The sequence below is a fragment of the Malurus melanocephalus genome, unplaced genomic scaffold (assembly GCF_030028575.1).
Source record: "Malurus melanocephalus ecotype Western Australia unplaced genomic scaffold, MMel_1.1 scaffold_368, whole genome shotgun sequence".
In the NCBI taxonomy this organism is placed as follows: Eukaryota; Metazoa; Chordata; class Aves; order Passeriformes; family Maluridae; genus Malurus; species Malurus melanocephalus.
In genome coordinates, this window is record NW_026623600.1 from 190,648 (window position 1) to 215,962 (window position 25,315).

At 45.5% G+C, this 25,315-nt stretch overlaps 1 protein-coding gene across 2 annotated transcripts in view; it reads left to right on the forward strand.

Moving 5' to 3' along the window:
- MAP2K4 (mitogen-activated protein kinase kinase 4) overlaps positions 1-25,315 on the forward strand; it is an 87,827-nt gene that overhangs the window by 38,808 nt on the left and 23,704 nt on the right. Inside the window, exons 3-5 of one of the 2 annotated variants that reach the window (XM_057378618.1) lie at positions 6,125-6,220; positions 11,731-11,905; positions 21,268-21,387. In XM_057378618.1, the coding sequence (XP_057234601.1) occupies positions 6,125-6,220; positions 11,731-11,905; positions 21,268-21,387 (391 nt within the window). The remainder of the gene's footprint in view (positions 1-6,124; positions 6,221-11,730; positions 11,906-21,267; positions 21,388-25,315) is intronic. The other variant, XM_057378619.1, reaches the window with a different exon arrangement.

The following is a 25,315-nucleotide window of genomic DNA, read 5'->3' on the forward strand; positions in this document are numbered from 1 at the left end:
ATCCTCTCTGCAAAGGATTTTTGCTGTCTGCAGCTTCCAAATTAGACTTCTCTAGCAGCTTCCACATCCCTTGGAGCTTTACTGCCATGGTAGGACTGTTTGTTCTGTGAGGGTTTGATATCCCAGCACTATTCTTCTGACTTCAGGCCTTCTATGTCTGGAACCAAAATTTGGACCTTGTGTATCTCCATTCACCTAATTCACATGGATTTTTCAAGGGGGCTGAGCACCTGCCTTCCTGCCACACTGCAGGGACCTGGGCTCCTCAGAACTTCTGGAAACTAATGACTCAGCCTTGAGTGTCTAAATCAAATCCAGCCTGATGTTATGTAATGACCTAACTCCCATGGGTTCTGAGTGCTGAGTGATTGAGCTTTGCACTCATAAATTGTTGCACAAATCTCTTCATTCCCGTCCTGCAGAGGGGAAGCTGGAACATGATGTCTTTTGGAAGAGGTAAAGGTTCGGCCAGAAGCTTGTGATAGAGAGTTCAACAGGGATCTGTGATCTGCAGGTCTTACTTGTCCCATCTGGGCATGCTTGGGAGCTGCTGTCCTGGTTCTTGTGCACACAGCCATGATCAGAGCTACTCATTTGGGGGCAGAATTTGGACCATGAAGCCTTGACCCTCTTGGTGCAGTGTGTAATGGGACCCCTGTCTGGGGCTCGGGGGAGGCCCATCCCCTCCATGGTGGGAAGAGCAATGATGGTGAGAGGATGGTGWTGGTGGCAAGTGACCTTCCAAAACACCGAGACCTAGCCTGTCCTGCCCAGACAGGACAGCAGCTGGGTGCTGGGCTGKCAGAGAAGCCATGATGGCAGAGGGGTTGGGTTATCCTAGACAGGAGTGGCTTCTGTGCCTGTCCCTGTGGGCCCCCACGGGAACACAGCCATCCTTGGCCACTGAGCTGGGATGCAGATGTCTGACACACTGAGGCATGGACATCCTGCACTTCCTAATTCAAGGTGCAATGGCAGATGCTTGTGCTGCCTTCTCAGGACTGTTTTCCATGGAGCGTTGGGTGAGGGAGGGTGGGATGGGGTAGTAGCAGAGCTGTGTTATGTGTAAAGGTRTTTTTAGTAGTGTTGTCCTCACTTTTCCAGGGACGCTAAGGTGGTGTCTGGTGTGACTCCCTGAAGGGCAGTGTTTTTGAGCTGTCTATCAGATTTTTTCTACTGAGKTGAATGGAATGGAGGGAAGTGAAGCATTCTGGGTCAGTGGGAATGAGAAAGGTAGAGAAATGAGCTGAAAWTGCTCATTTTCAAACTGAACTTGACTTCATTCAACATGAAATCTCCCTGTGTGCTTCCTGCTGGGACACAAGAGTTTCTGGACAGAAGAKCAAAGCTGGGGATGTCTCCCTTGGGTAGGAGCTTCCTGTAGACTTTTCCTTCTCATGCCTGACTTTTGGTGAGCTGTGTTACCTCCCCTTTATCCAGTAACATGTCTCCATGGGAGTGTTCATGGAGCTCCATGGGTGACCTGTCGTTGGCCACGTCCTTCCCTGAGGCACATACGAGGCATCATCCTTGACTCCATCCATGCTTATGGCAAAAGCCCAGTGTTTTCAGCCTGTGCAGGACCAGATTGCTGCTTTGGGGGTACCTGTCATGCTCCAGAGCCTGATGGAGAGCCAGGGGTGACCATTTTTCTTGCTTAGTCAGCATGGTTCCAAAAATCACAAGTTTATAAACCTGAATATAAGGTCAGTTCTTTGATAATACGTTGTGTAGTCTGCTGAGGAAAATGATTTAGKGAAGTCTGTCATCCTGGCCATAAAGAACTGGATTTTCTCCCATTCTCCTTTCTCCATATGAGATGGAGGATGGTGCTGCCTTTGTTTGAAAAGCTGTTTGGGGTTTCAGGCTCCACACAGAGGATTTGGTGTGGTTTAAGAATTTTGGGTGTAGGTAACTCCRCTGGTTGTGTCCCCATTGTTCTGAGGTAGTGCTGGGTCTGGCAGGAGCAGAGCAGGTCAGCAGACCCCAGGGACTCCTGAGCTGCAGCCCTCTTCACACATCCTGGTGACACGTCTGCTGCTGGACAGCTGCATAGCTCACACCAAGATGTAACTACTGCAGTGCTTGTTTCAAAGCAGGGAAAGTAGGTGAAGTAGTTTGAGAGTTGCYTTCAGGTCTTCTCTTCATGCTGTTGTGTTACCAGAAGCAAAAATTTTCCCTCTTCTTTCTTTTATTTCATGGTGCTCCAGCCACCAGCAAGGCCAGCTGTGTACATGCTCTAGGCAAACTGGTTGTAAGTCTTAGTGTGTGGAGACTTTCGAAGCCTTCAGGACACCAGAATACCTCAGTCTTCTCTGGAGGGTTCAAGAGAARGTGGGAGACACAGCTACATTCATGCTGGACTTTTCAATAACATCTGGATCTGTTGTATKTTCAGACTATTTTGAGACTGTTGTGTTTGTCTTTTACATTTTATCTGTAAAATTCTGTAAGCTATTACAAAACTCACATTTCATACTTTGTAGAGAATGTGAGATGTGATGCCATCTCCGAGCATTCCAATAGTATGATTACATTCACCAGTAACTTTTTATGGTTAAGAAGTACAGGTGAGATCCAGAATTCCATCTGGCAACCGGAAGTTGCTAAAATTTCTCCCTTTCTCCCTCCTGCCATGAGTAGTGTTTGGGATTTGAACTTTTTAATCAAAATGATCCCAAGCCACCTGTGTGTTTCTTGCATCCCAGGGTGTCCCAGGGAYCCTTTGATCATAGCACATTGCTGCKGACCTGCCCARGAGGGATCATTGAGCATCGCTGTGTCTGAGCTCATTAGTTCACCAGGCAGGCTCTGAAAACCCAGCAGATGGAACTGATTTGCATTAAATTTTTTCCAGAGAGCAGGAGATGCTTTTGCTCATCTTTATAAACCACCAGAGAGCATGGCATATCCACTTGGCTTTCTGTAGTTTCTTTCTTTTAGCCCCATAAATCTGCTTTCKGAGCTTTTCTTTTGATCCAAGATCAACGAGACCATAGTTGTCCCATGCTCACATGGTGTATATCTTAGGGACTGGTGTTCTAGCACATGGATGGGAATCTTCAGGCTGAAGAGAGCCCATATCCCCATATTCCCCCCCACCTCCTTGGGCAAATGCACTAACTKCTGGCTTCCTATGCAGGATGTGCTGATGTTTGGAGAGGAAAATGGGGTGAAGCAGAATTTTATGTGTAACACCTCTGAATACATGTGTATAAATATTCTAGCGTGTACATACAGGTTTGGTGTCTGCCCGTTTTTTGGATCAATACTTTGTTCAATAATTATTTACAAGAAGCAAAGTAGAACATGGCTTATGCATTGGACTGAGCTTGGTGCAGCTCTGTTGTGCAGCTGGTGGAGCTGGCTCCAGACCATGAAGGGCTGTCAGTGTCATTGCTAATTTGAAAGGGCCAGGCATGGACCACCACAAGTCGGATCTGTGATGAGACTCCAACACTTTGACTCCAGATGGGAGCCTTGCAAACCACATTCCTGCAGGAAACCCCCATTGGCAGCTCTCAGAATAAACTCTGCTTGTTGTTACTCTGTATGCTTGGGATCTTGCTCCATTTCACCAGAGCAGGACAGGCACATCCTTTRTCTCTTTAAACTTAAATTACCACCTCTTAGTAAAATGTCTTTTGTTTTCCCTTGACTACGGAGAAGTGAGTCAACTCTTCTGCTTTGTGGGTTCAAACTGAAGGAATCAGTCATTGCTTTTATCTTCTGTACACATCAAGGAATGGAGAGTAAAGAGACAAGAGTCTTAAGATTCAGAAACTGCATTGACCCCACAGGTCTTTGTCGACAACTTCTGTCCTCATTCTTTGTACAAATGAGTGACTTCCAGAGTTTGCCATGGAGAACATCGAATCTGAATGGACAGGATATACACAGGAAAATCAGCTGCTGTACAAAGTGGTTATTCAWACTACCTTGGAGTGGACAAGGATGGATGTGATGGAGGTAGGGGTTGGCCTGTTGGGCTGAACTGGTTTGGTTATTCTGCTTGTTTGGGGAACAGACTTCTGAAAGGGACTTACATTATTATGGTTTGTAGTGTATTGTGTCTGTAAAAGCTACAGACATCCTTGGTATCAGGTGGATATTCTTGCCTCATATCATGAGCACCTCTCTATTTTGGGAGACTTTAATAGTGGGAGAGAGCAMATCATAGAATCATGGCATAGACTGAGTTGGAAAGGACCCACAAGGATCATCAAATCTCTGGCCCTGCACCCTGCACAAATCCCAGCCCCTGCTTGGAAGAGCTCTGGCAGCCTTGGTGCCATACTCATTCCCTGGGGAGCCTGTTCATGCCCAGCCACCCTCTGGGAGAAGAACCTTTTCCTTATATCCAGCCTAAACCTAAATGGCCACACCTTTCTCCAGTGGATTATGGCAACGCTGAACAGTCTTCTTTTTGAGCTTGTTTTAATTCCTTCTTTCCTAGGATATGCTTGGGATAAATCCAGGTGAGCAAATGGTCCTTCATGCCTGGTGTAACTGGTGCCTTTGCAGAGACAAGTGTGAATCAKTTGGAAGTGATTGTTTCTGATACCAGTTGATCAAGTAATGTGAAGGTGGTTGTCCTCTGAGGAGCACAGGGGCTTTGCTATAATGCAGCTTGTGTTGTTTTCTCTGAGATTCTAGGTGGGTATTTCATAGCAGTGAATATTGGGAATATTGGTCTAACTCCTTACAGCACCCTTTGTTTTCTGTAAGCATCCTTAGGAGAGCTTACAGCAAATTAGCTCTTGGCTCTGAAGGGTCAGTGAGAGCATCGTGCCCCAGCAGCCATCACAGAGGAGCCCARCCTGGAAAATCTCACCACACTACTGGGAATCTTCACCTGGTCTGCACAAGTCTTTTGTCTYAGAGAAGGGACATTTTAAAAATACAAATCAAATTTGGTCTGCTTGGTCTTGTTATGAGTTCTTTTGGTCACCACATGAAGTAGCTGAATCTCTGGATATGCAATCTCTGTCTTAGAGTCAGGTGCTTTCTGTGTCTCCCATCTGTCATTGTCTGCCACAGAAAGAAATACGTGACCAGTTGCATTTTTGGCAGTGAATTTCACATTATTTCAAGCTGTGATGCAGCCTAAAGTTTGTGGGATATTTTTCTATTTTTTAAACCCCAAAGGAGAAGTTGGACTTTTTCAGACTAGAGTTGTAATTTTATGTCCTACAGAAGTTTAAAATAGATAAATAACTTCGTCAGAGTATTTTAAACTAAACCATTTCTTGTAGTTGAATTTGCAGTGCTCATTATTTGCTCCTCTTAGGTGGTTTTCCCTGGAGCTGAGCAGAGCCCCTGGTTCCTTTGCTGACCATGTGTCCATGGCTGCAGTGGTCAGTGGTGCAAGTATCCAGGGCTTGTTCTCCACACAGTGCTTAGCAGGAGCACATCTCACCCAAGCACATCAAACTGCTCTKAAATAACAGGTCCTCATGTTGGGAAAGATTTCTGAAACTGGACAGCTTGAGGGACTCTTAAGGTCCAGAACACAGTTTTTGTTCCTGGAGARGTCTCATAGTGCAGAGTGGTGGCTAATGCTTGTCAGTTGTAGGGCTCTGGAAGTAATAAATAAAGAGTTGTTCAATTCATTCAAACTTACTTGGGAGAGGGGATCTGATGAATGGCAAGCCCACCYAGTAGAGACCACCAGTCCTAGATTGGTGGATTCAGGATGGAAGCTCGATTTTTAATTTTTTAAATGGGAAAAAATGTTCTTAGCCTTAGCACAAGAAAAGCAGAGCAGGGATGGTCAGTGTGCCTCAAGGAAGTAGCATGTCACTAACATACAGGTATTTGGCTAATAAGTTAATGCATGTTTCTAATTGTAGTAAYACAGTTGGAAATAATTCTCATTGCCTTAAGAAAACAAATTGCTTATAACTTAATGTGTTTAAGTGAACTCAAATCATCAGGTGCCGCTTTGCCCCCAAAGAGGGGAGGTTGCTTAGGTGGAAATTGGAAGCAAAAAGTGGCTACTAATTTGTGATGCTGAGTGCTCAGTGGGCAGTGTGACTAGCTGAGTATTGTGTTGTACGTTATTGTGTCATGTGATAACAGCACCATGTTTTCCTGTCATTTCCACAACTTTTCCTCGCTGAAGTGACACACAAGCAACCCTGAGTAGTAATCACATTGTCCCGTTCAGTTTCAAAAGGAGAGAAGCGGACCTCATCCAGAAACTTTCCAGCAGGCTACAGTAAGCTTTCCTGTCTGTTAGCCATTGTCAAATCTTCTCCATCCCGCAAAAATGGCATCTCTTAAAGTAATGAAATTGTCTCAGAAATAGGGTCATTCCATCGGGTGATTGCTGTATAATGATTTTGTAAACCATTATAGTCTGTATTAAGGTTATTTTGTTGATTCTTACGGTGTGCTTGTGTCTCTGTTTGCTGTTCTCTCTCAGGGGCTGCCCATGACCCAGGAGAGGAAATAAAAAGAGTCAGCATTCTCAGAAGGGTTGTTTAAATTAATTAGCTCAGGGTTTTATCCTGGAATTCTTGAATACAGTGGAAGCTTTGAAATCCCAGCTACGGTGGGTTCAGTGAATGTTCTGCAGTCTGGCTCATGGCCAAGTCAAAATGAGTTTGAGATCRATGTGCTCAGTTAAATTCAGTTCAGTTTTCACCACAATGGGTGTAGAGGTTTCATCCATGTTAAGGGTAGGGTTAATCAAAATCCATTGTAACTCAGTACTTTACCAGGGGAGCTTAATACAAAATATTGACATKTTAAAAGCCTCAGCCAAGCCAGGGAGACTCTTAGAGCCTTAAGCATGCGCTGGGCTGAGACATGTGGGCTGTGGAAGGRCTGTCCAATCTTCCACTTTTTGTTATTATCTTTATTTTAAAGTTTTGGAGGAGCRTGGAAAGCCAGAGCAGTGCTAAAGAGAATTTCAGCCTCTTGGTCACAAGGAAAGGGAGCAAATGTGCTTTGCTTTAGTCTGGTAGGTCATAGGTGCAAAACTGTTTCCTTCCTTTGCCACATTTTCTCTATCTCCATTTCTAGGAATCTGTTACTGACTATAATGAACCCTCAGGAGAGCTTACGTGGGTCAGAGCAAACCCACATTATTTGTGCCCCYCTTGCAAGGATGCTTTTTGTTTATGAAAAGCAAAAATGTCTTGTCTTGAGAATCCAAAAAATTTGTGACAGCACCATCATTACCAGCCCTCTGGAAAAAAAAGTGGAACATTTCTTCTGGTGGCTTTTTCCAGTAAAGTTCAAACTAGGGTTGGTATTGGTATTAGCATTAGTCTGCAGGGTTTGAAAATGGTTTTAGAAGTGACACAGACATTGAGATTGAAGAATCAAAGCTCTCTACACCCTCTTCAGGCTCTCTGAGAGTCTTACCAAGCTCCTCACCATTGTTTGTACTCTGAAGTTGCACAGTGTTAGTAGAACACTGCAGTTTGCCTGGAAGCTTTTTTATTAGGTTTTATGTTTTAGCTTTGGCTGATGGACCACAAATCAGTTTTTAAAATGCCAGCTTTTTTACCAAACCTGTGGAGAAGTAGAATATACTCTCATTAACCCTAATTTAAATAAAAGATTTAATGAGAGGCTTCTGAGCAGAATCCAGCACGAGGCAGGCTTGAGAAGCATAGCTGGTTTGCTTGGATCTTTTTGTTGCTACAGATTTTATTCATTATGTCAGCTGTATCATCAAATATGCCAGCTTTTGGSCTTGACTCCTGCAGAGTTCTCAGCAAAGTGAAACAGGGCAGATAGATGGCTACTTGCAGCATCTTTCTGGCTTTGCTTTGTCTATTGACTTTTGATTTTGCTTGAAAAACCCACCAACTTTTCTCTGCTTCTCTCGACAGTCCTTCTTTTTCATACCAAGGAAATGCTTGTTTTAAAAAGTTCTGGCCTCCCTGCAGTTGGGTGTTAACACTCGAGGAACTTACACAATGTGTCTGGGAGCTTCCCAAGGTCTCCATGAGTGTCCCCAGGAGATTTTGGGTTTCTCTAGCTGTGGAAAACCTTCCTGTGCATGTCCAGCTGTGTGAGCAGCCTCGTGGCCATGCCCAGCCCGGCGGTGCCAGGCCCAGCACTCACCCGCCTCCTGCCAAGCTGGACACAGCTCTGACAAAGGACAACTGTTTGGAGGAGTTGTTGTCTTGCTTGGTGCTCCTAATCCCTGCAATAACTGCTGTGACAAGCATAGTAACCATCTGCAGTGAGACAGACACATTGGTGCCTTTCAAGTGCAGGGATTGCAACCATCTCCTCAGTCCCTTTTTTCTTCTCTTTTCAAAAATTTTCAAAAGCAGGATAGGGAGTTGGAAGCTCAAGCCCTTGTCAGGAGCTGTAGTCACTCTAAGGTGTTTTTGGAAATGCTCCTTTTAACTGAAGAGTTAAAGCCCACTTTAGCTCTTTATATTGTTTTTTTAAAATCATATATAAGCCCCACAAGTCCATCTTACACATGCAGAGCATTGGAGAATGTATAACCAATTTTTTGCCCAACATTCGCAGCCTTAGAGAAGGTTTGATTGCACAGTTTAAAAACAAAATGGTAAGAGAGGCACACGTCTGCTCACTTTTGTGCACAACTGATGTGCACTAATCCCATGGGCTGGGCACTACTTTTTACCTTCACTAGACTCTGGGCTGTGAGGTTGGGCTGCTGCTCTCTGAAGCAGGCTGCTCTAGTAGCCAGGGCACCAGGAGGTAACACAGGGTTTAGGCAGGCTTTTTTGCTTTTGGAGGCATGCCCACCCTGTGGATTTATGTCCTCATACATCTGCAGCAGTACAAACCTATGGATAGATGTCCCACATTGGTGCGTTAGTTTTTGTTGCCTCACTCAGATTTATCTCAAAAAATTCCCAATTTAGATCAATGCAGAGAGTCTGTGTTCTAGATTTGCATTTTKGAGCTGCTTTCTTGGCATGGGAATCCCTTGGGATTTTGATTTAGGCTGAAAAATTTCTAATACGGAGTGTAGTTTTTTGACATTAAAAGCAATCATTGCATTCCAGTTACAACTCTTGAGGTGGGCCATGCTGCTTAAAGGAAAACTGCCCTGCTTGCATATGGTAAATCAGCTAAGAGAGCAAAACCTCTTTTYAAGTGTCTGTCACTCTGTCAAACTGGTAATTTGGTGATTTGACCATTTCCCTGGGTGTTTGAGAAAAGCTAAGCAGGAGCTGTGGTTGCAAGACAAGGCAGATGGCATCATAAATACRTAATGGAAATGAAGCCAAGCTCCAAGAGGGGAGGGTTTGGGGGTGGATGGTGATGGTCTGTCTCATTCCAAACCTCTGGAGAGCTGCAGAGCCCCTGGTGCAGCCCTGGGCAGGGCATATTCCTGAGCTCCCACCTTCTTCCAGCAGCTCGAGGCACCATCCTGCAGCTGCAGAACAATGGCACAGATCCACATTCACATCACAGCTGGGGACACACAGGCTGCTTGTGTGACAAGGAAATAATGAATTCCAATTCGCTTTCTCTTCTCGTGTAGGGTCAGAAAAGCAAACTTTCCTAGTCTGARAAACAAGAGGGAGAAAGGAGAAGGGTTTAATTGCTTATTTGAATAAATTACCTCAATGTTTGAATTTTTTTAGCTCCATGAGAACTCTGATAGGAAATATTGTTCAAACAAGAGCTGCAAAAGGAGCTCAGTCAGTCAAAACTCAGCATTTCATGCTCTGTTAAATTTCACCTCTGCCGTTTTTCCTCTGCTTTTTTGAAGGGGATAGAGCTCTCATGCCTACCAGCCAGCAGGACGTGAGACAGGAAATGCCTGTTTGCCTGTGCCTCCTTGGCATGGTGCTTCCCAGCTCCCTTTCCTCCTYAAAATAAGAGCTATTTTTATGGCACTGACAAAACAGGATGGTGGAAAAGTTAGTCAGAAACCAGTTCAGGAGCTCCCAACAGAAGCTGTCTCTGAGATGCTTGGCATGTGCGGAGGTYATGTTTCTTTTAATTTTTTTTWAATTTCTTTTTTCCTCTGTTCTTTTCTTTTTTGTTATTTTGCTGCTTTTTTCCCCATTCTTTCCTTTAAGTAACTTTCATGGAGAACCCCACTCAATACAGTGTTTATTATGCACAGAAGCTCTGAGGTGGTGTGTCCATCCCACCTCTGCTGTGTTGTAGCACTATCAAGTGGTTTCCCAGATTATTCCTAAGTGCAGTTTAGGAGCAGTGTAGGGAAGAGCAGATCAAAATCTTGAGCTGGGCAGGTTAGAAAGCAGGAAACTCCATGACAGACACAGCCCAGCAGTGGGAGAGAAGCAGCTCCCCAAGGCTTTCATTGAGTGGGTCAAGGGTTCAGGGCATGCAGCTGCTCCAAATGTGGGCAGCACTAACCCAAAGTGCTGCAGAGAGGCTGAAGTGCAGCAGAGGAAGCCATTTGAACTGTAGCTGCTCCAGTCRATTGGCCTTTTGCCCTCGCAAAACCTGGGATCCCAATAAAACCYGGTCATGGTTGGATCCCCAGCTGGGTGGTGTTTGCAGCTGCTGGTGACCAACATGGGATTTATCAGCGTGGAATCAGCCGTGACCTGTTTATTCCTCGGCTGATAAACTCAAYAAGCTCTGTGTGTTTGGTCAGATCCTCCCTATGTGTTCTGCTCATTGGGCCAGACCCTGGACAGGCAAGTGGGGGATGGATCAAATATCCAGAGAGTTTGGTAGATCTCCCCTGTATGCACAGTGGTCACACAAGTACTTACGTGCTTTAAAATCTGTGTGAGATCAGTGTGCCCTGCAGTGGGAACTGTCTGTAATGCTTTTAATGCATCCTCATAGTGGAATACTTGGGCTTTTGGCTTACTTTATGACTCAAGAAGTGTGAACCAGCTAATTAACTAATGAAAACCTGAAATTTTGCATGGCATTTTAARATGAAAAGTGTTGCAAGTACATGTGCATTTTCTGGTAATTCAGTGGTAGCATTCTTGCATGTGAATATGCCATTGGGGGCACCTTTGAACTCTTCTGAAATTTTAGGCATTCATCTGCTCCTTAYCTGGGCAAATCCTGGTGGCTTCAGTAGGAGCAGGGTTTGCCTGAGAAGTTAATTTAGGTGTTTGGTGAAGACACACCTTAACAGGCAGATTTTGTTTTCATATGTCACAAAGAACTTGTCTTGGTTTTATAAATGATTGGCTCTTTATTTGATTTTGGATAAATTAAATGGTTTTCTAAATGTATTGGATTTTGGGGTTTTGGGTTATTTTCTTTCCTAATTGCAGTTTTGCTTTACGGGCAAACTTCTCCTAGTCTCACTGGTTTGCCCAGAAGAGCTTTGCCTATATTGATAGAATCCCAGCTGGAAGGGGAGGCAGCTGCTGGGATGTGGTGGTACAGAGCAGCAGCAGCTTTGGGGAGATGGGGAGTGCTCTTCAGGCTCTTGGTGCTGCATGTTACCAGTCCTGCTCACAGCCTGATGTATTTTGTGCAAAGTAGAAAGAACTGTGTAAATGAGTGCTTAGAATGACTCTATGAGACATACTGAATTTTATGCTGCAGCTGGAGAAATTTAGCCTTAATTGAAGCTGTGGGCAAGTGTATGTCATTTTTGATTTAACATTTTCCCTCACCCCCCCACCCCTCCACCCCAACCAAAATCCTTCGTGGAGTCAGATTGTTGCTGTAGCTTTGTGAACCCCTCTCTTCTAATGTTTAATCAAGTGCTAAAAAGAGACATTTACAGACTATTTAAAATGTGGAAAAATTGCTTCCCAATATTTTTGACAGAGAGAGACTGAGAACACACAGCATTGAATCATCAGGAAAATTGAAGATATCCCCTGAACAACATTGGGATTTTACAGCAGAGGACTTGAAAGACCTTGGAGAAATTGGACGAGGCGCTTATGGTTCTGTCAACAAAATGGTCCACAAACCAAGTGGGCAAATTATGGCAGTTAAAGTAGGTGATGCCCATCCTTACATTTGTACTTCAGTCTGTTGGGATGCAGTGTGATGGAGAATTAAGGTTCTTCCATCTAGCACCCATCTATTGCTCTGTTCTATTTATTTCTGGTGTAAAGGCTGCTGTTTGCTGAAAATACAGTGTATAATGGGCATGTTTTCAGGTGATTTGTGAAGTTCTCATAATTGCTGTGCCCTTTTCAAAATGTCTATCAGGAACCTGCTGTTCTGAGGGGATCACACGTCTCTGGAGACTCATGATGGGGCGCGGGCCTTTCACCTCTGGGTCACTGGTTCAGGTACAGCCTAGGCTGGTGGTAGGCACAACTTGACATCTTGTAGCTTCTTGGTGTCTTCTGTGAAATAAGGTAATGAGTTAAAATTAGCTGTTTATGCCAGCGTGTGCCATGGTGTGGCTTCACCAAGAGGAGCTGGAATGGAGTGGATGTCTTCTAAGGAATGTTGTGCTCTTGCTGATGTATGATGGAGTGTCTGCTTTGTGCTTACTGTGTCGGACTGCTCTGGAGGTGCAAAGTGTAGCAGTTTTCTTGATTGTCCATTTTCGACTTTCTGCTACCCAAAAACTCACCTCAGAACCAGGAACAGCCTCCTCTCCTAGCTGGGCAATAATTATCTGTCATGCCACAGCACTGGGCATCTTTGAAGAGCTGCTTGTCTGTGGAGGTGGGCAGCAGCTGTTCTCTCTCTCTCTGGTCCTTTCCTCTGCTCGCTGCAGGTGGCTGATGACATCTGTCTTTTAACTCTGTCGATGRTATCAACTGTAAGTGCTCTCATGGCTCCCAGGAAAAAGCAGAAGTGAGCTACGTAGGAGTCTGTGTTGCTGTCTTTTCCAAGACTCTTATCTTCTTTGGAATATTCCCTGATCTAATCTGGAAACATTTGCCCCTGCTGGTCTCACGTGCCAGGCAGACATATCTCAGCTCCAGCTGCTCTGAATATAATTCATACCTGTCTCTAGTGTGTCAGGTTACTGGAGTAACCCCATCCTTTGACCTCCAGTAAATACTGACTTCGTCACAGTAGTGGGCTCACTGGTTGGGTCTTGTGACTGTTTTGGATCACCATGCCGTGCTGTTTCAACCTAGGTTTGAATCCCTAAAAGTCTCCAGTAGAGCTAGAGGTTGCCTGTAGGCTGTTTTCTTTCAGCTCCCTTTAGTAGAACTCACAGATGTAGTTTGTAGATGACAGGTTGAAAAATGTTATAGTGAAATGATTCCTGGACACCTCCATCTTTTCAAACTCGGGGTGTGTGGCCTAGATAGCTGTAGTTTTGCACAGGGTAGCCATGGATGTGAAGGGGGCACACCCCCAGGGCTGGGTGGCTGTTACCCAGAGCTCTGCAGTGGCTACAGCCATGCAGAGAAGGGCACTTTGTGTCATGGAGAAGATGTGTCWGCTGGCACAGGGATTCCCTTGTCCCAGACTGTTTGCACCAGGGCTTTTCAACATTGTAGGTGAATCTTCTTAGTGTCAAGGGCKCATGGTCCAGGTACAGCTCCTGTGTGGGAGGCAGAAGGCACCAGTTCCGTGTCCTTGAAGCACAAGGCTGGAGTTGTCATGGCACASCATGTGAACTGGCTTTCCCCAGGGAGGAGGTGTCTTCTGGGCTTGGAGTCTCACTTTTAAACAAATAAATCTGATTTGTTTACAGTGACTCAACTGTGAAATGTCCGAGTTGTGGGCTGGGCTGGTGCCACCTTCTTTTCTCTGACCCTGTTTCTTTTGGGTGGCCATGGGCCTGCTGCGGAAGGAAGGTTGGAGGTTTTGGGCAACAGCATCATTTGTAAAATGCMAGTGGTAAGAGACTCTTCTGTTTTTTCCAGTGGGGAGGAAACACCAAATTGAGCAAAAGAAGACCTGTGGGTGGAATAGTCAGTCAGGCCTCCAGGGCAGCAGCAGCAGCAATTCCCAGATTGGATGGTGCAGTTCTTTTGAGATGAGGTTTCAGAATGGGGTTGAGCTGGGACTAGTGACTAGTTCATCCCAYACYCTTCAGACTTTACKTTCTCAGACTCCTGATGCTTTTGAGGCAGCCATGCTTGTCCATTAATTTTCCTGCTTYTCCTGTATCTTAATCTGTCCATGTTGGAGACTGTTCCCCTCCTGCTCTCTCTTTATCTCAAGATTATGTTCTCTTGATAGTGAAACTGTTGCCTTCAGCATAAAGCTCTTCTGTAAGAGAAGTTTGAAAAGRGAAAGGGTATTTTGTGAAAATGTCAATTTAGGGAGGTTTTGGCTACGTTCTCCATGACACCTGTAGCTTCATGGTGTGRCACCAYGCTGGGGGCAGRTGACAGGAGTGCTGCCCCTCACAGCTGGATTGTGAAGCCAATGTCTGGTTGTTTGGTTGGGCTGCTGTCTGTCCCTSCTGTGCTTCACCAAGAGCAGCACCAGTGCAGCAAGCCAAGCATCCTTGCAAGGGCATTTAGCACAAGGAAACAGCTTTATAAAGAATGCAAACCAGAAGCTGGCTGTTCTGAACTGTTTCCTAGATGCAGAGAAATTTGTTATGGGGGCCTGTCCCAGCTGTTTCTCCATCCTTCTCCACTGCTCCCCAAATTTCCACTGCCATTGCTACAAATTCCCAGTGCAGTCAAAAAATTCCTACCACACTTCTGGAAAGGCCATATCCTGTTTGCAGCTACCATGACCAGGCTTGTTCACCCCATTTTACCTTGGAGATTCAAATCCTCTTTGTTTTTCATGTGTGCAGTTTGAAACATTGCTCACTTTCCCCTTGCTGGAGTCTTCCTCTGGCTGAAGGCAGCTCCTGTTRTGCTGGGCCAACGGGCACCTCTGGACACTCATCCTGCTCCCTTCAGTCTGCCAGAGCGTATTTTCAAATCATGTTCCCAGCTCCTTTTCTCTGCCGTTTTGTAGCCTGTCATGCCTTGGCCCAAGGAACAATCCCTTGAAGCTTTCTAAGYTTTCCCCTGCTTGGTGCATGTGGCATCAGTGCATGGGCTCCTGTGCCCACAGGGCTCCCCAGCACAGCCTTTTTTTGCTGTGTGTTTTGGCAGTTTTTCTTACCACTGAAGGAAAATAATTCCTGAGGGCTGAAATACCATCAAAATAACTTGAGATCTGCAGGTGGAGGCACAGTTTTCTTTCATTTTCCCCTGTCAGGCATTTTGGTCTATCAGCCCATGGATCCTGGCAGATACAATCCTGGCATCTTTAATGAGAATCCTGGCATGGGCCAGGCTGCCAGGCCCTGGGTGAGTCAGGAGGCTTTTCATCTGTGCTCCAGAGTCAGTAGCAAAGGAGAAAATGAGCCTGAAATGAGCCTTGTTGTGTTGCTGGCTAAAACCACTGCAGCAAAGCTGGTGAAGCATGGCTGGGATGATGTCCCCAGTCCTTCTCCTCCCTCTCCTTTAGCCTTGGTCATTCTCTGTGAATACCTRTTTCAATGACAACCATGATTGATGACAGACATGATGTACCTCTCTGGGAATAGGCTGAAGGATGGAATGGGCTTCAGGACCAGGGACCTGATGCTCCTGTTGCTGCCACCTGCAATTGTTTGTGCATCCCTTATGCTTTCTGCCATAGAGAGCCTCTTTCTAGAGCTATCAGGAGGAGGGGGAGAGGATGAGGAAAAGAGGGTTTGTGTTCAAACCTTTCTCAYTTTTGCCCCTGGAAAATGTTGTATTATGTTTCCAAATCTTTCAAATTTTTATTTCCAAATAAAAAATCATCTTTTCATTCTTTAGGTCACTTCCTTTCAGATCTTCCTGGAGATGCACATTTTTGCTGTGAGCRAGCTGCCATCACAGTCTTCCTGTCMCTGAAAATACCCTTTTCATTTTCTTGAGGATTTATTGGCATATGAAGTCACTTATCCAGCTGGGAAAGAGAACAGCCCAATTTTGTCCAGTGCCAGATCTSGCTATGCAAACAACTAATTGCAAGGCCAGCTTGTATGCTAAATCTTCACCTTGTTGGATTTCTCTTCCTGGCTCCTCATTTTCCTTGAAGAATTCTCTTYTCCTGGCTGGTGTTTATCTGCTGCMCCAGCTCTTTGTGWTCTTGCCTGSTCAGGCTGCCAGTTCTACCCACTATCCTTTTGATTTTGCTTCTGGTTTCTTGTTTTTGTGTTAGTCTGGTTTTCCCCAGTCTGCAGCAGAACGTAAATTGTCCTGGGCTTCTCTACTCTGCAGAGAGCCCTGGTTCCTCCTCAGAATCTGCTCCAGTGCTGTYGCTCCTGGCTTTGTCTGAGAGGCTCCACAGTATGTGCAGTCATTCAGCCCTTTTTGTATTTGCCCTCCAGCATCACTACATGGGGTTGTCCCAGCTGTCCAGGGACTGTGGCTCTTGTTCCATGAGGGTACCACAAATTGGAGGCACATTGGAGAAACTRCATTTATTTGGATGAAATGTTTTCTTGGGAACCTTACCCAGTGCTTGGGGGTGTAATTTCTGTCCTGAGGTTTCCTTCTGGCCCTGGTAATAGTTCACACAAAAAGGATACTTTAAAAAATCCCTGGAATATGAATATAAAAATACATGAATTAAAAAAAATAGCCCAAACTGAATGAAAGCTGGGGAGCATTCTTCCAGTTAGAGCAGTGCTTTACACTGAGATGTTGTACATGGTGTGGGTTTTACTAGACAGGGTACTTTGTAATGCCTCTGGAAGCGTGGGAAAGCTGCTTGTTTGAAGAGTTCATAATACAAATAAGCARATATTTAAGATAGCCAACCTTTGATGTGTTGGGTGGCTCCTGTGTARGTCAGGAGCCTAAGCACAGCAGTGGTGTGCTGACCTCCACTGATGTTCTTGGCAGTGATGTCTGAGCCTCAAGCTCAGGCAGGAGATATTCACCTCCTGCTCTTCACCTCTTCTGCCCTGCAGTAGGGAACACCTCGGACATCTGGGGTTCACTATCAGCAGCTTCTGCCATTTTCATTTCAACTAGTTCAGCTGGCTGAGAAATGCATCACCAAGAGACGGGGTGGAGCAGTTTGTACTTTGGTTGACCTTCAAGCTTCTTATCATGGCCCCATGGAAACATCTTGTGCTTCTTTTTAATTGAATTATTTTTTTGTCAGAAATGGTTACAGCTGGGGGAGTAACCCAGCTGGGGGAAAGGGTGRTTTTGTCCACAGTGCTCAGTTTTTTCCCACCCCAAAAGAAAGTGATTTTTAGTTGTATGTCAGAATTTTTTATGTCTTCCAATATCCTCAGCTTGGCTGGTTTAGTCCCACTCTGCAATATTGCCTAGTCCAGCTTCCAGTTCCAGCCAGTGTCCTTAGCCATTGGTGCTCGTTTCCTGTTTTCTCTTTTGTTTAACAATATTTTTCATGTGCTTTACTTCCACTCTAAACTTGTCCTCAGAAAATCAGAAGCATTTCAAGATCAGTTGGATAGTTGCAGGTGTCAAACCCATGGAGAGGCCAGTAAGCTGTGAAGCTGTTTCTTGTTCAGAACACAGTGTCTCTTGTACATCATTTTGCCTCTGGTCAGGGTTCGTCTTGTTCACTCATCCACAGTTTTAAACCAGAAGTTCCTGTCTGACTTTCTCAGGTTTCTTGATGGCAGTCTCACAGCTGAAGTAGCTTGCTAAGTATCAAATACCTCTGAGAGCAGAAATGTAACATTTGTACATCCATGTTCCCTCCATCCTTGCCTGGATGCTTGATAGCCCATAAGGCCCATCAGAATGACACATTGGAGTATTTAGCTCCATCCAGGGGCAAATTTCTCTGTCCTTCCCATGTCCCATATGACTTCTGAAGAGAAGTTTTATTGCCAGACCACACAACTGGGTTCCTTCTCCCAAAYTGACACCTTCAGAATCTTCTGTTCCAGTCATCTGTTTGGGTCTGCTGGCTGGGTWTTGGGGAAACCAGTGCTGCCAGCCCTGCTGGTGGGGTAGCTGAGGGGRAGTGGATGAGTAAGGGCTGAAAAGAAATAGCCAGAGTTAGAACCTATCATAGGAGGTGGGAAACTAGCTGTGATCTACTTCAGTTGGCAGTAAATGTGTTTCAGATGGGGAGATAGATATTCCTGTCCTCAGCAGTGACTGGGGAAACCATTTTTTTCCTCCTGGTTTGGTGTCCTTGCTATCCCATGGGAGCACCACTTCTCTAATCCCACTGCCTGGCGCTGCTGTGCTGAGCTTTCTGCTGAGGACACAGTTGAGCCCCATGCTCAGAACAGTGCTGGGTTGTCTCACAGCTCAAGGAGTTGAGTTTCAATTTGGTGTTTACAGCTAGGTTTTTTTTTCCTCCTTTTAATTTTTTTTTTCCCAACCAGTTATATCACATTGCACCTGAATCACCTGAATTTTTCTGTGTGTGTATTGGGCTGGATGATGTCTCTTCTGTTTTTGGTCCAGTTTCTGGMATGTGCCTTGTTTTAGGTTTCAGAGTGACACAATCCACAGCACAGTCTGCCCTTCTGCTGTTGGTGCTGTTCAGAGCATGGCTTCAGAGCTCTTCTTCCTGGTGTTGGAAGGCTTTGTCCTGACCTGTRTTTGAATTAAAAGGGCTGAAGAATTTTCTCCTAGAGGATTTGATACAGTTTAAATTTGGGGCAAACAAGGAGTTGTTTCAAATGATGCTCTGTAATCTTCTRCTACAAATTGCTCTTTTTCCATCCATGGCTTGTTTGGCCATGGGGTCTCCTGTCAGTGACTTGTCAGTGAGTGCCTGCAGGAGAGTGGCCGGGCTGAGAGCTGTAGGGCCTGAAGTGAAGTCAGACCCTGTCCTTCCCTGTCTGAAATGCTGCCTTCAAGCAGCTGCCTCAGCTTTGTCTTTCTTCCCTGCCATGTYTCATGTTCTTGGGGCAGTGTGTTTGTGGGAGCTGCTGCAGTGCTTTGCACTGTGCCTTGGAGTGAGGTAGCAGCTTGTACCATGGCTCACATGCTGTTTGAGCTGTGACTGCTGTTGACTTTACTCAYCTTCCCTGTTCTGCTGGTGAGCTGGGAGGGCTGGGCTGTAGCAGGCTCMCTGGCACACTCCTGCTGAGCAGAACCATCTCTTCCAGCCTGGGTTGACCCTATCTGTGCTGTACTGCATGCTGCTCCTCAGAGCTTTCCGCTTCTCTTGACTCTGCCAGTCTCCAGCCCTGTTGTGTGAGACCTCCCAGTCTTGTATCACATCATTCCCTTCACTCCCTGAAGCAATGTTTGTTGGAGCATCCAGCTTGTCTCTCAGGGTGTCCTTTGGCTCCTGTGTCCACCTGGACCTCTGCCCTGTAACTGATCCACTGTTTGTATTCTGGGTCCTCTGCCTGCCCTTTCTTGCTAGGGAGCTTGTGTTTGAGCAGTGTTTGGGTTCAGTGTTTTTCTGGAGTGCCATTAAAGTCATCTCCACCATACAGCATGTATTTCACATGGGTCTGGTGTTGGAGAAGGAGCAGTAGAGGAGGAATGTCAGAGGTGGGAGGAGATGCTTTCAGGGGAAGTTGTGGACTTCGAGGAGGATGCTGTGGGGTTGGCTGTGACAGGATTGTGCAGGTCCAAGGGGAATGTGGAGCAGGGCTGGGACAACTCTCAGATGACCAGGAAAGAGGCCTTTTGGAGACAGACATGGAGTAGGTACAGAAGGGGGATACAAGTTACAATATGGAGAAAAGCTCCTTCTGGTTCCTCTCCAAAGGGGTGATCTTTTTGGTGTGGGTCRTATCTCAGTCAGAGACTGAATTATTGGTTGTAAGTCTCACTATGGAGCTGGAGAGAGACATTGGCTCTGCTTGGCCTTTGGGGGGATTGCAGAGCTTTGTGTGGTGGTGCACAAGAGTAGGAAATAGTGACTGTCTGAACTTGTGTGAAACAGACCTGAACCAGTGACCTGGAGGTGAAGTGTTCTAGTTCTGTTCTTGGCCCGCTGAGCTGCTTCTTGCTCTGTTGGTGACACAGAACCCCACCTGCTCGGCACATCATGGATATTACATACTGTGTGTGCTGGACAAGTCTCCTGACAGGTCCCCAAGAACTCCAGAATTCACAGGGTGGGAAAAGGGCAATATAAATGTAGCATTTACTGGCCTAGGCCAAACCAGAGGTACTAGAACATTAGGAATGARTGGTTAAATACCAAAATACCAGGATACACCACAGGTAAGGAAAATTATAGTGTTGATACTGTCCTTGTTTTGTGTGGGTCATCACAAAGTAAGTCCTGAAGTACATAATTGTGCACTGTTTCACATGTGGTGCTATATGAATGGCCARCCTTGAAAGTACTTTCATACACCTGGCCCATGCTGGCTGATGTGTGTGGTCCTGATGCCACCAGCTGTTGCCCATGGRGCCGTAGTATTGGTGAAATGGATGCTGGTATCTTGCAGATTATTTCCCCAAGCTCGAGTAGTTTATTTTTCTTGGATAGCAATGTGGTTTTTGTCCTTGAGGAGGGTCCTGGCTACCTCTGTTGCTTTGGACTTCTTGTCAAATATTTTTTCTTGCCATTTTTAATGTTTTTTCAACATGAGTCACAGCTTCAGGATCACGATTTCCTCACTTATGATTCAGGGAATGTATTAATTAGTGCAAGATGTTAAATATAGCTGTAAAATCACATGAAAAACTRTGGATGGTCATTTCCATCCTTCATTTAACCAGTTTCATGTTTGAAAATGTACAGTTTTCTGATTTTAAATGTGCGTTGTTCCTTCAAGCCCAAATGAGACTTTTCATAATATGTAATGTGTATATAAAGTATAGTCTGTTTATACATACATATATAGCTCTATATACACATGGGGTGCATATATATGTAAACTATCTTTTATGCTTGTTGTTGATGTTCCCTAGGCCMATACTAGGTGAAGGATTGTTAGTTTTATGAGAGAGCTCACAGGACTGGTGCCCATCATTAGYATTACCAGAGAAATGTGTTCCCTGGATTATGTGACAGTCCCTTTTCCCCAGTCATGGTGGAGGCTGTGGAAGGAGCCTTTTTGGCTTCTGTGCTTAGAAATTTTAAACATAATGTYCCTTGGTTAAATTTCAAACCAGCCTTCAAACCTTGTCCAACATGGCTAAGAACTGTGTGGGAATTTGTTTTGAAATGAAAGCCTSAATGTGGTGTTTTGCTGTAGTTTTCAGTGAAATTTCAGCTCCTTAATTTCTTTATGGCATTTAATCTGAAAATGTTAATACTTACACAGGGACTGAGGGTTTTATAGTCTGATAAAACAGCTTTAGAAATATTCATTTTATATTYCTTATTTGAGAACACTGCTTGATTCTCTACAGTGTTTTTGAGCATGCTTGGGGGATTGCCTGCTCTGCTTGGGTTTGGGTCCCTGTCCCGTKTCTCCATCAGCAGGGCTGAGGATACAGTAATGACACATAAGTGATAAAGTCTCTGCCACTCTTCCTCTTTCAGAGAATTCGGTCGACAGTGGATGAAAAGGAACAGAAGCAGCTTCTGATGGACCTTGATGTAGTGATGAGAAGCAGTGACTGCCCGTATATTGTTCAGTTTTATGGCGCGCTCTTCAGAGAGGTGGGCACCCCAAACTTGCTTCATTTGTACCAGAGTTTGGGGTTTACCTTTTTTTTTTTTTCCCCTTTGTAGTTTCAAGCTTATGCTAAGGAGGAGAAATTGATTTTTGTTGGRTTTCTTGGTTCTCCACTTTTACTCAAGGGTATTGAGCCAGGAGACCAGGTGCTGCAGAGCACACTCATGCTGTTCCCATGTGTTACGTGCTTTTGCATATTCCAGTCTCCCTCCCTACTTTACTTCTCTCCTGGTGAGCTCTGTGTCCATGGCTCCCCCAGCTGTAGGTTGTGTTGCTGGCTGTGAGATGTCACTGTGGGGAGGGCCAGTACCCCAAGAAGGATGGTGGTWGCTGTGGTGTACTCAGAGCCCACCATTCCCTGAAGGATGTGTGTGTGCACATATTCAGGCTGTGTCAGGCTCTCAATGARCACACATCTGGCTTGAAGTCCTGTTTGTACCTGCAGACACGTAAGAAAACAAGGGCAGGTGTGCTGGCTCTGACCAAACTCTTAGCTGGCTGTCCTTCTCTAGCAGTGGCCCGTGGGGTTTTCTTGCAGAAACAAGTGTGATGCTTCACCTCAGCCTCCAGTCACAGGCAACTGAACATCTTCTGATCAACATGTGCTGTCTGTGTGCTTAGTGACTCGTACTGGCTGAAAGTATTTCCATGAAAGTGTTCAGTTTCCCCTTGAATATATGTACATTTTGCATCCATGGCTCTCTGTGAGAGGAACTTTCCTGAGCTGAGTCTGTTCAGTACAGGCAGGAGAGGAGCCCTAGAGCWCTGCTGAGCAACCATTTGGTCCCTTTGCAAGAACAGGAGTTCTGGAGAAGATGGATGTTGAAACCTGACTGCTGCTTCTCCYACCTCCTTGTAGCTCTTGTGCAGGCTTGGATTGTCCCTGCTCCTGTAATTGCTCTGTTGAAACTGCCCCAGTATAGGGAGACAGAGGTGGAACTCTTGCCAATTTTCCACTACTCCTGCACAAATCCTGTACCTCTGCTCAAGGGAAGAAGGAAAATACAGACCTAAGGCCTGCAGGTGGTCTTTGGGGATTRTCAGGGAAAGCAGCCTGTGCAGTCTTGTGGGGTTTTACTTGGCAACTCTTAGAGAGAGAAAGTCAATGTTAAAGCCCTAAACTGTGTCTGAATATTCAGTTCCTGCTTCTAGAGAGTCTGCCTCTGTAATTTTGCCAGATCACTCCTCTGGCTTTAAATCTCATTCTCTAAAATAAGCATAATAATCCTTCCTTTTCCCATGTTCTGCTTTACTGATGTTTTTGAACACAGAGCTGTTTTGGGCCACTAGGCATTGTCCATGTTCACAGAATACAAGCTCCTACCACGTGTGGAGCCTCAGCTGGCTTTGCTGAGATGCTGGTGGCAAGGCTGTCAGCAGGTGTGAGGACAGGCCTGTGGACAAAACARTGTGTAGCCAGGTGCTGATGAGCAGCATGTTCAGAGCTGTGCAAGCCTCTCACCTCCCYTCAGCTCTGGTCACATCCCAGGATATAAATATAAATACATAAACAAGAGAAAACCTTACCTTAATCAGCACCCAGATGCAAGCTTGGCTGCAGTCTTCATCTTGTCCAAAAATCTCATCGTCCTGCAGCCAGGCAGGGCTCCCAGGGCTCCTTGCATGCTCTGTCTGGGAAAGGTTTCATWGTTGGAGTACAATCATCTTTTCTGCCCTTCAGCATAAGTGGTGTTTGGAGATGRAAGCAGCCTTCTCCTCTCCTTGGTSCCTCTCTGCCTAGGTGATGTTCCAAGTCACGTACCTCAGGGGTAAGCTGGGAGGATTGGATAAATTATATGTCTTGTCCTATTAATTACATGTTCCAATATTAAGTGGAATCTGAATCTTTTAAAGATAGGAAAGTATGACAGCAGAGGAGCACCGAAAGGGAAAAAATAATTTCACCAGGCTATTTGGATCTATCTAACCCCCCCACTCTGCTTATCAGATCTGTTCACAAATAACTGTGAAAGATCCAGGTCACTGCTGCACCATCCCCTGGGGTGTAAGAGTTCATGGGACATTGCTAAAGACCGAAACAATCCCAGGAAATCTGTGGCAAACTATATAAAACAAAACTCTTTGTTCCAGCATTTCAAGGTGAAAAGTAAGGAAATCCTTTTTGGGATTACCTGCTCTGAGCTGGGATTCAGGTCCTCTGGGTATGGATGAAGCAACAGATAAGAAACCTTCCTTGCTGGCTGCTAAAGGGTGAAAGAATTCTCAGTGAGTCTCCTAAGGAGTTGAACATGCTGAATAGGCAGTTCATGCAGTCAGAGGGTTGGCAGGATCCAAGCAGCTCCAGGAGAAGCAGCAGGGCAGCTGGCAGGGAAAGCAGGCAGCCTTCCACAGCTGTGAGTGTTTGATGTGGAAAGGCAGAGCTAAGCTCTGGGATCCTGACARTTTGGGAATACTAAACCAAATTGGAGAAAACTATGCAAGGTTTTACTYTATACCCAGACAAGCGTCCCAGCTTGCAGTCAGAGAAGTAGCCGTGAGCACAAGTTCCCTTGGCAGCCCGTGAGTACCAAAAGTTTGATTTGGAAAGACAGAAAATTCTCTCAAATATTGCTGCCTGTAGTTGTATTTTGTCTTGCTTGTTCCACATTTTGTGATAGGGAGAGTCTTCTCTGGGTCCTGCTTGTCCCTCAGCAGGCAGCACCTGAACCCGTATGTTTTGCTGCATGTTCTTCAGTCAGAAGGGACATCTTCTGTTACTGTGTGTCTGTGCATGTGATGGAACATGTAACAGTGCAAAAACCTCCAGCTGACTGCCAGGTATAGGACTTGGTTTGAGCTCGTTGGCACCCACGGGTGAGCTCAAATTGCTTGTTCAGTGAAAGAAGAACAAAGGTGAAAAAGTAAAAGGCAGCGTTTCAGCCTTTGTATGGAACCAGAGGCTTCAGTGCACTGTGCCTAGGACGTGGTTGGCCTTTTGGGCTGCAAATACCTGTTACCAGCTCATGTCCAAGTTTTCATTTACCACTGTCTCACAGCCCTTCTCCTCAGGGCTGCTCTCAATCTCATCACCATTTACACTGGTGAGTACCCTGACCCATGTGCAGGATCTTACACTTATTGAACTTTGTGAGGTTCCCAGTGGCCCCAGGAGACCAGCTGGTTTTTCCATACTGCACCCAGAGTCTGGCTAGCACACACAGAGCTATCTGCATTGGCCATCAGAGGATCTGGCTGCTCGTGCTCATGTGTTTCTTCTCAAGGCTGTACTTGCTAGGGAGGGGAAGAAAAAAAGTTGATTGGCAGGGGTTATGCAAACATTTCTCTTGAGTCTGCCCGCATTAATAAAATTATTGAATGAAAAACTCATTGCAAGTTGCAGARCATGCCTGGGGAGCTGGGTAAATCAGCCCATGGGGAACTTCTGCTGGCAGGAAARAAGAGCTGGGATGGATGTGTTGGTAGCACGGTGCTGGTGTGAATTATTGCTATAGCCTTACTCAGTTGCTTGATCTCTTTGCTGTTGATGCATCTCACCCTGTTTCTGTGGAAATCCTTGACAGGTGCCATTCCTCATCACATCTGTCCCTGTGGTCCATAGGGGATATAAGTGAGCTGTATGCCATGTAAGGATACATGGTGGCACTGGTGAAAAATTTGTCAGTCTCTCTCACCAGTGTAGCTGCAACTTGCATAAAGAGCTGGCTGTCCCTGTAGTGAGCAGGTGTGATAAACCTTCAGCATTTGTGTCATAGAGTGGTGGGTTTGGGAAGGCACCTCTGAAGTCACTCTTTCTAGCCCCCATGATCAGTCAGGGCCATTTGACCAGGATTGTGTCCAAATAGCTTTTGAAWATCTCCAGGGATGGAGTCTCCACAGTCTCCTGGGGCAGCCTGTGTCAGTGATTAATGATCCTCATGAAAAGTGTTTCCTCATGTTCAGAGGGAACCTCCT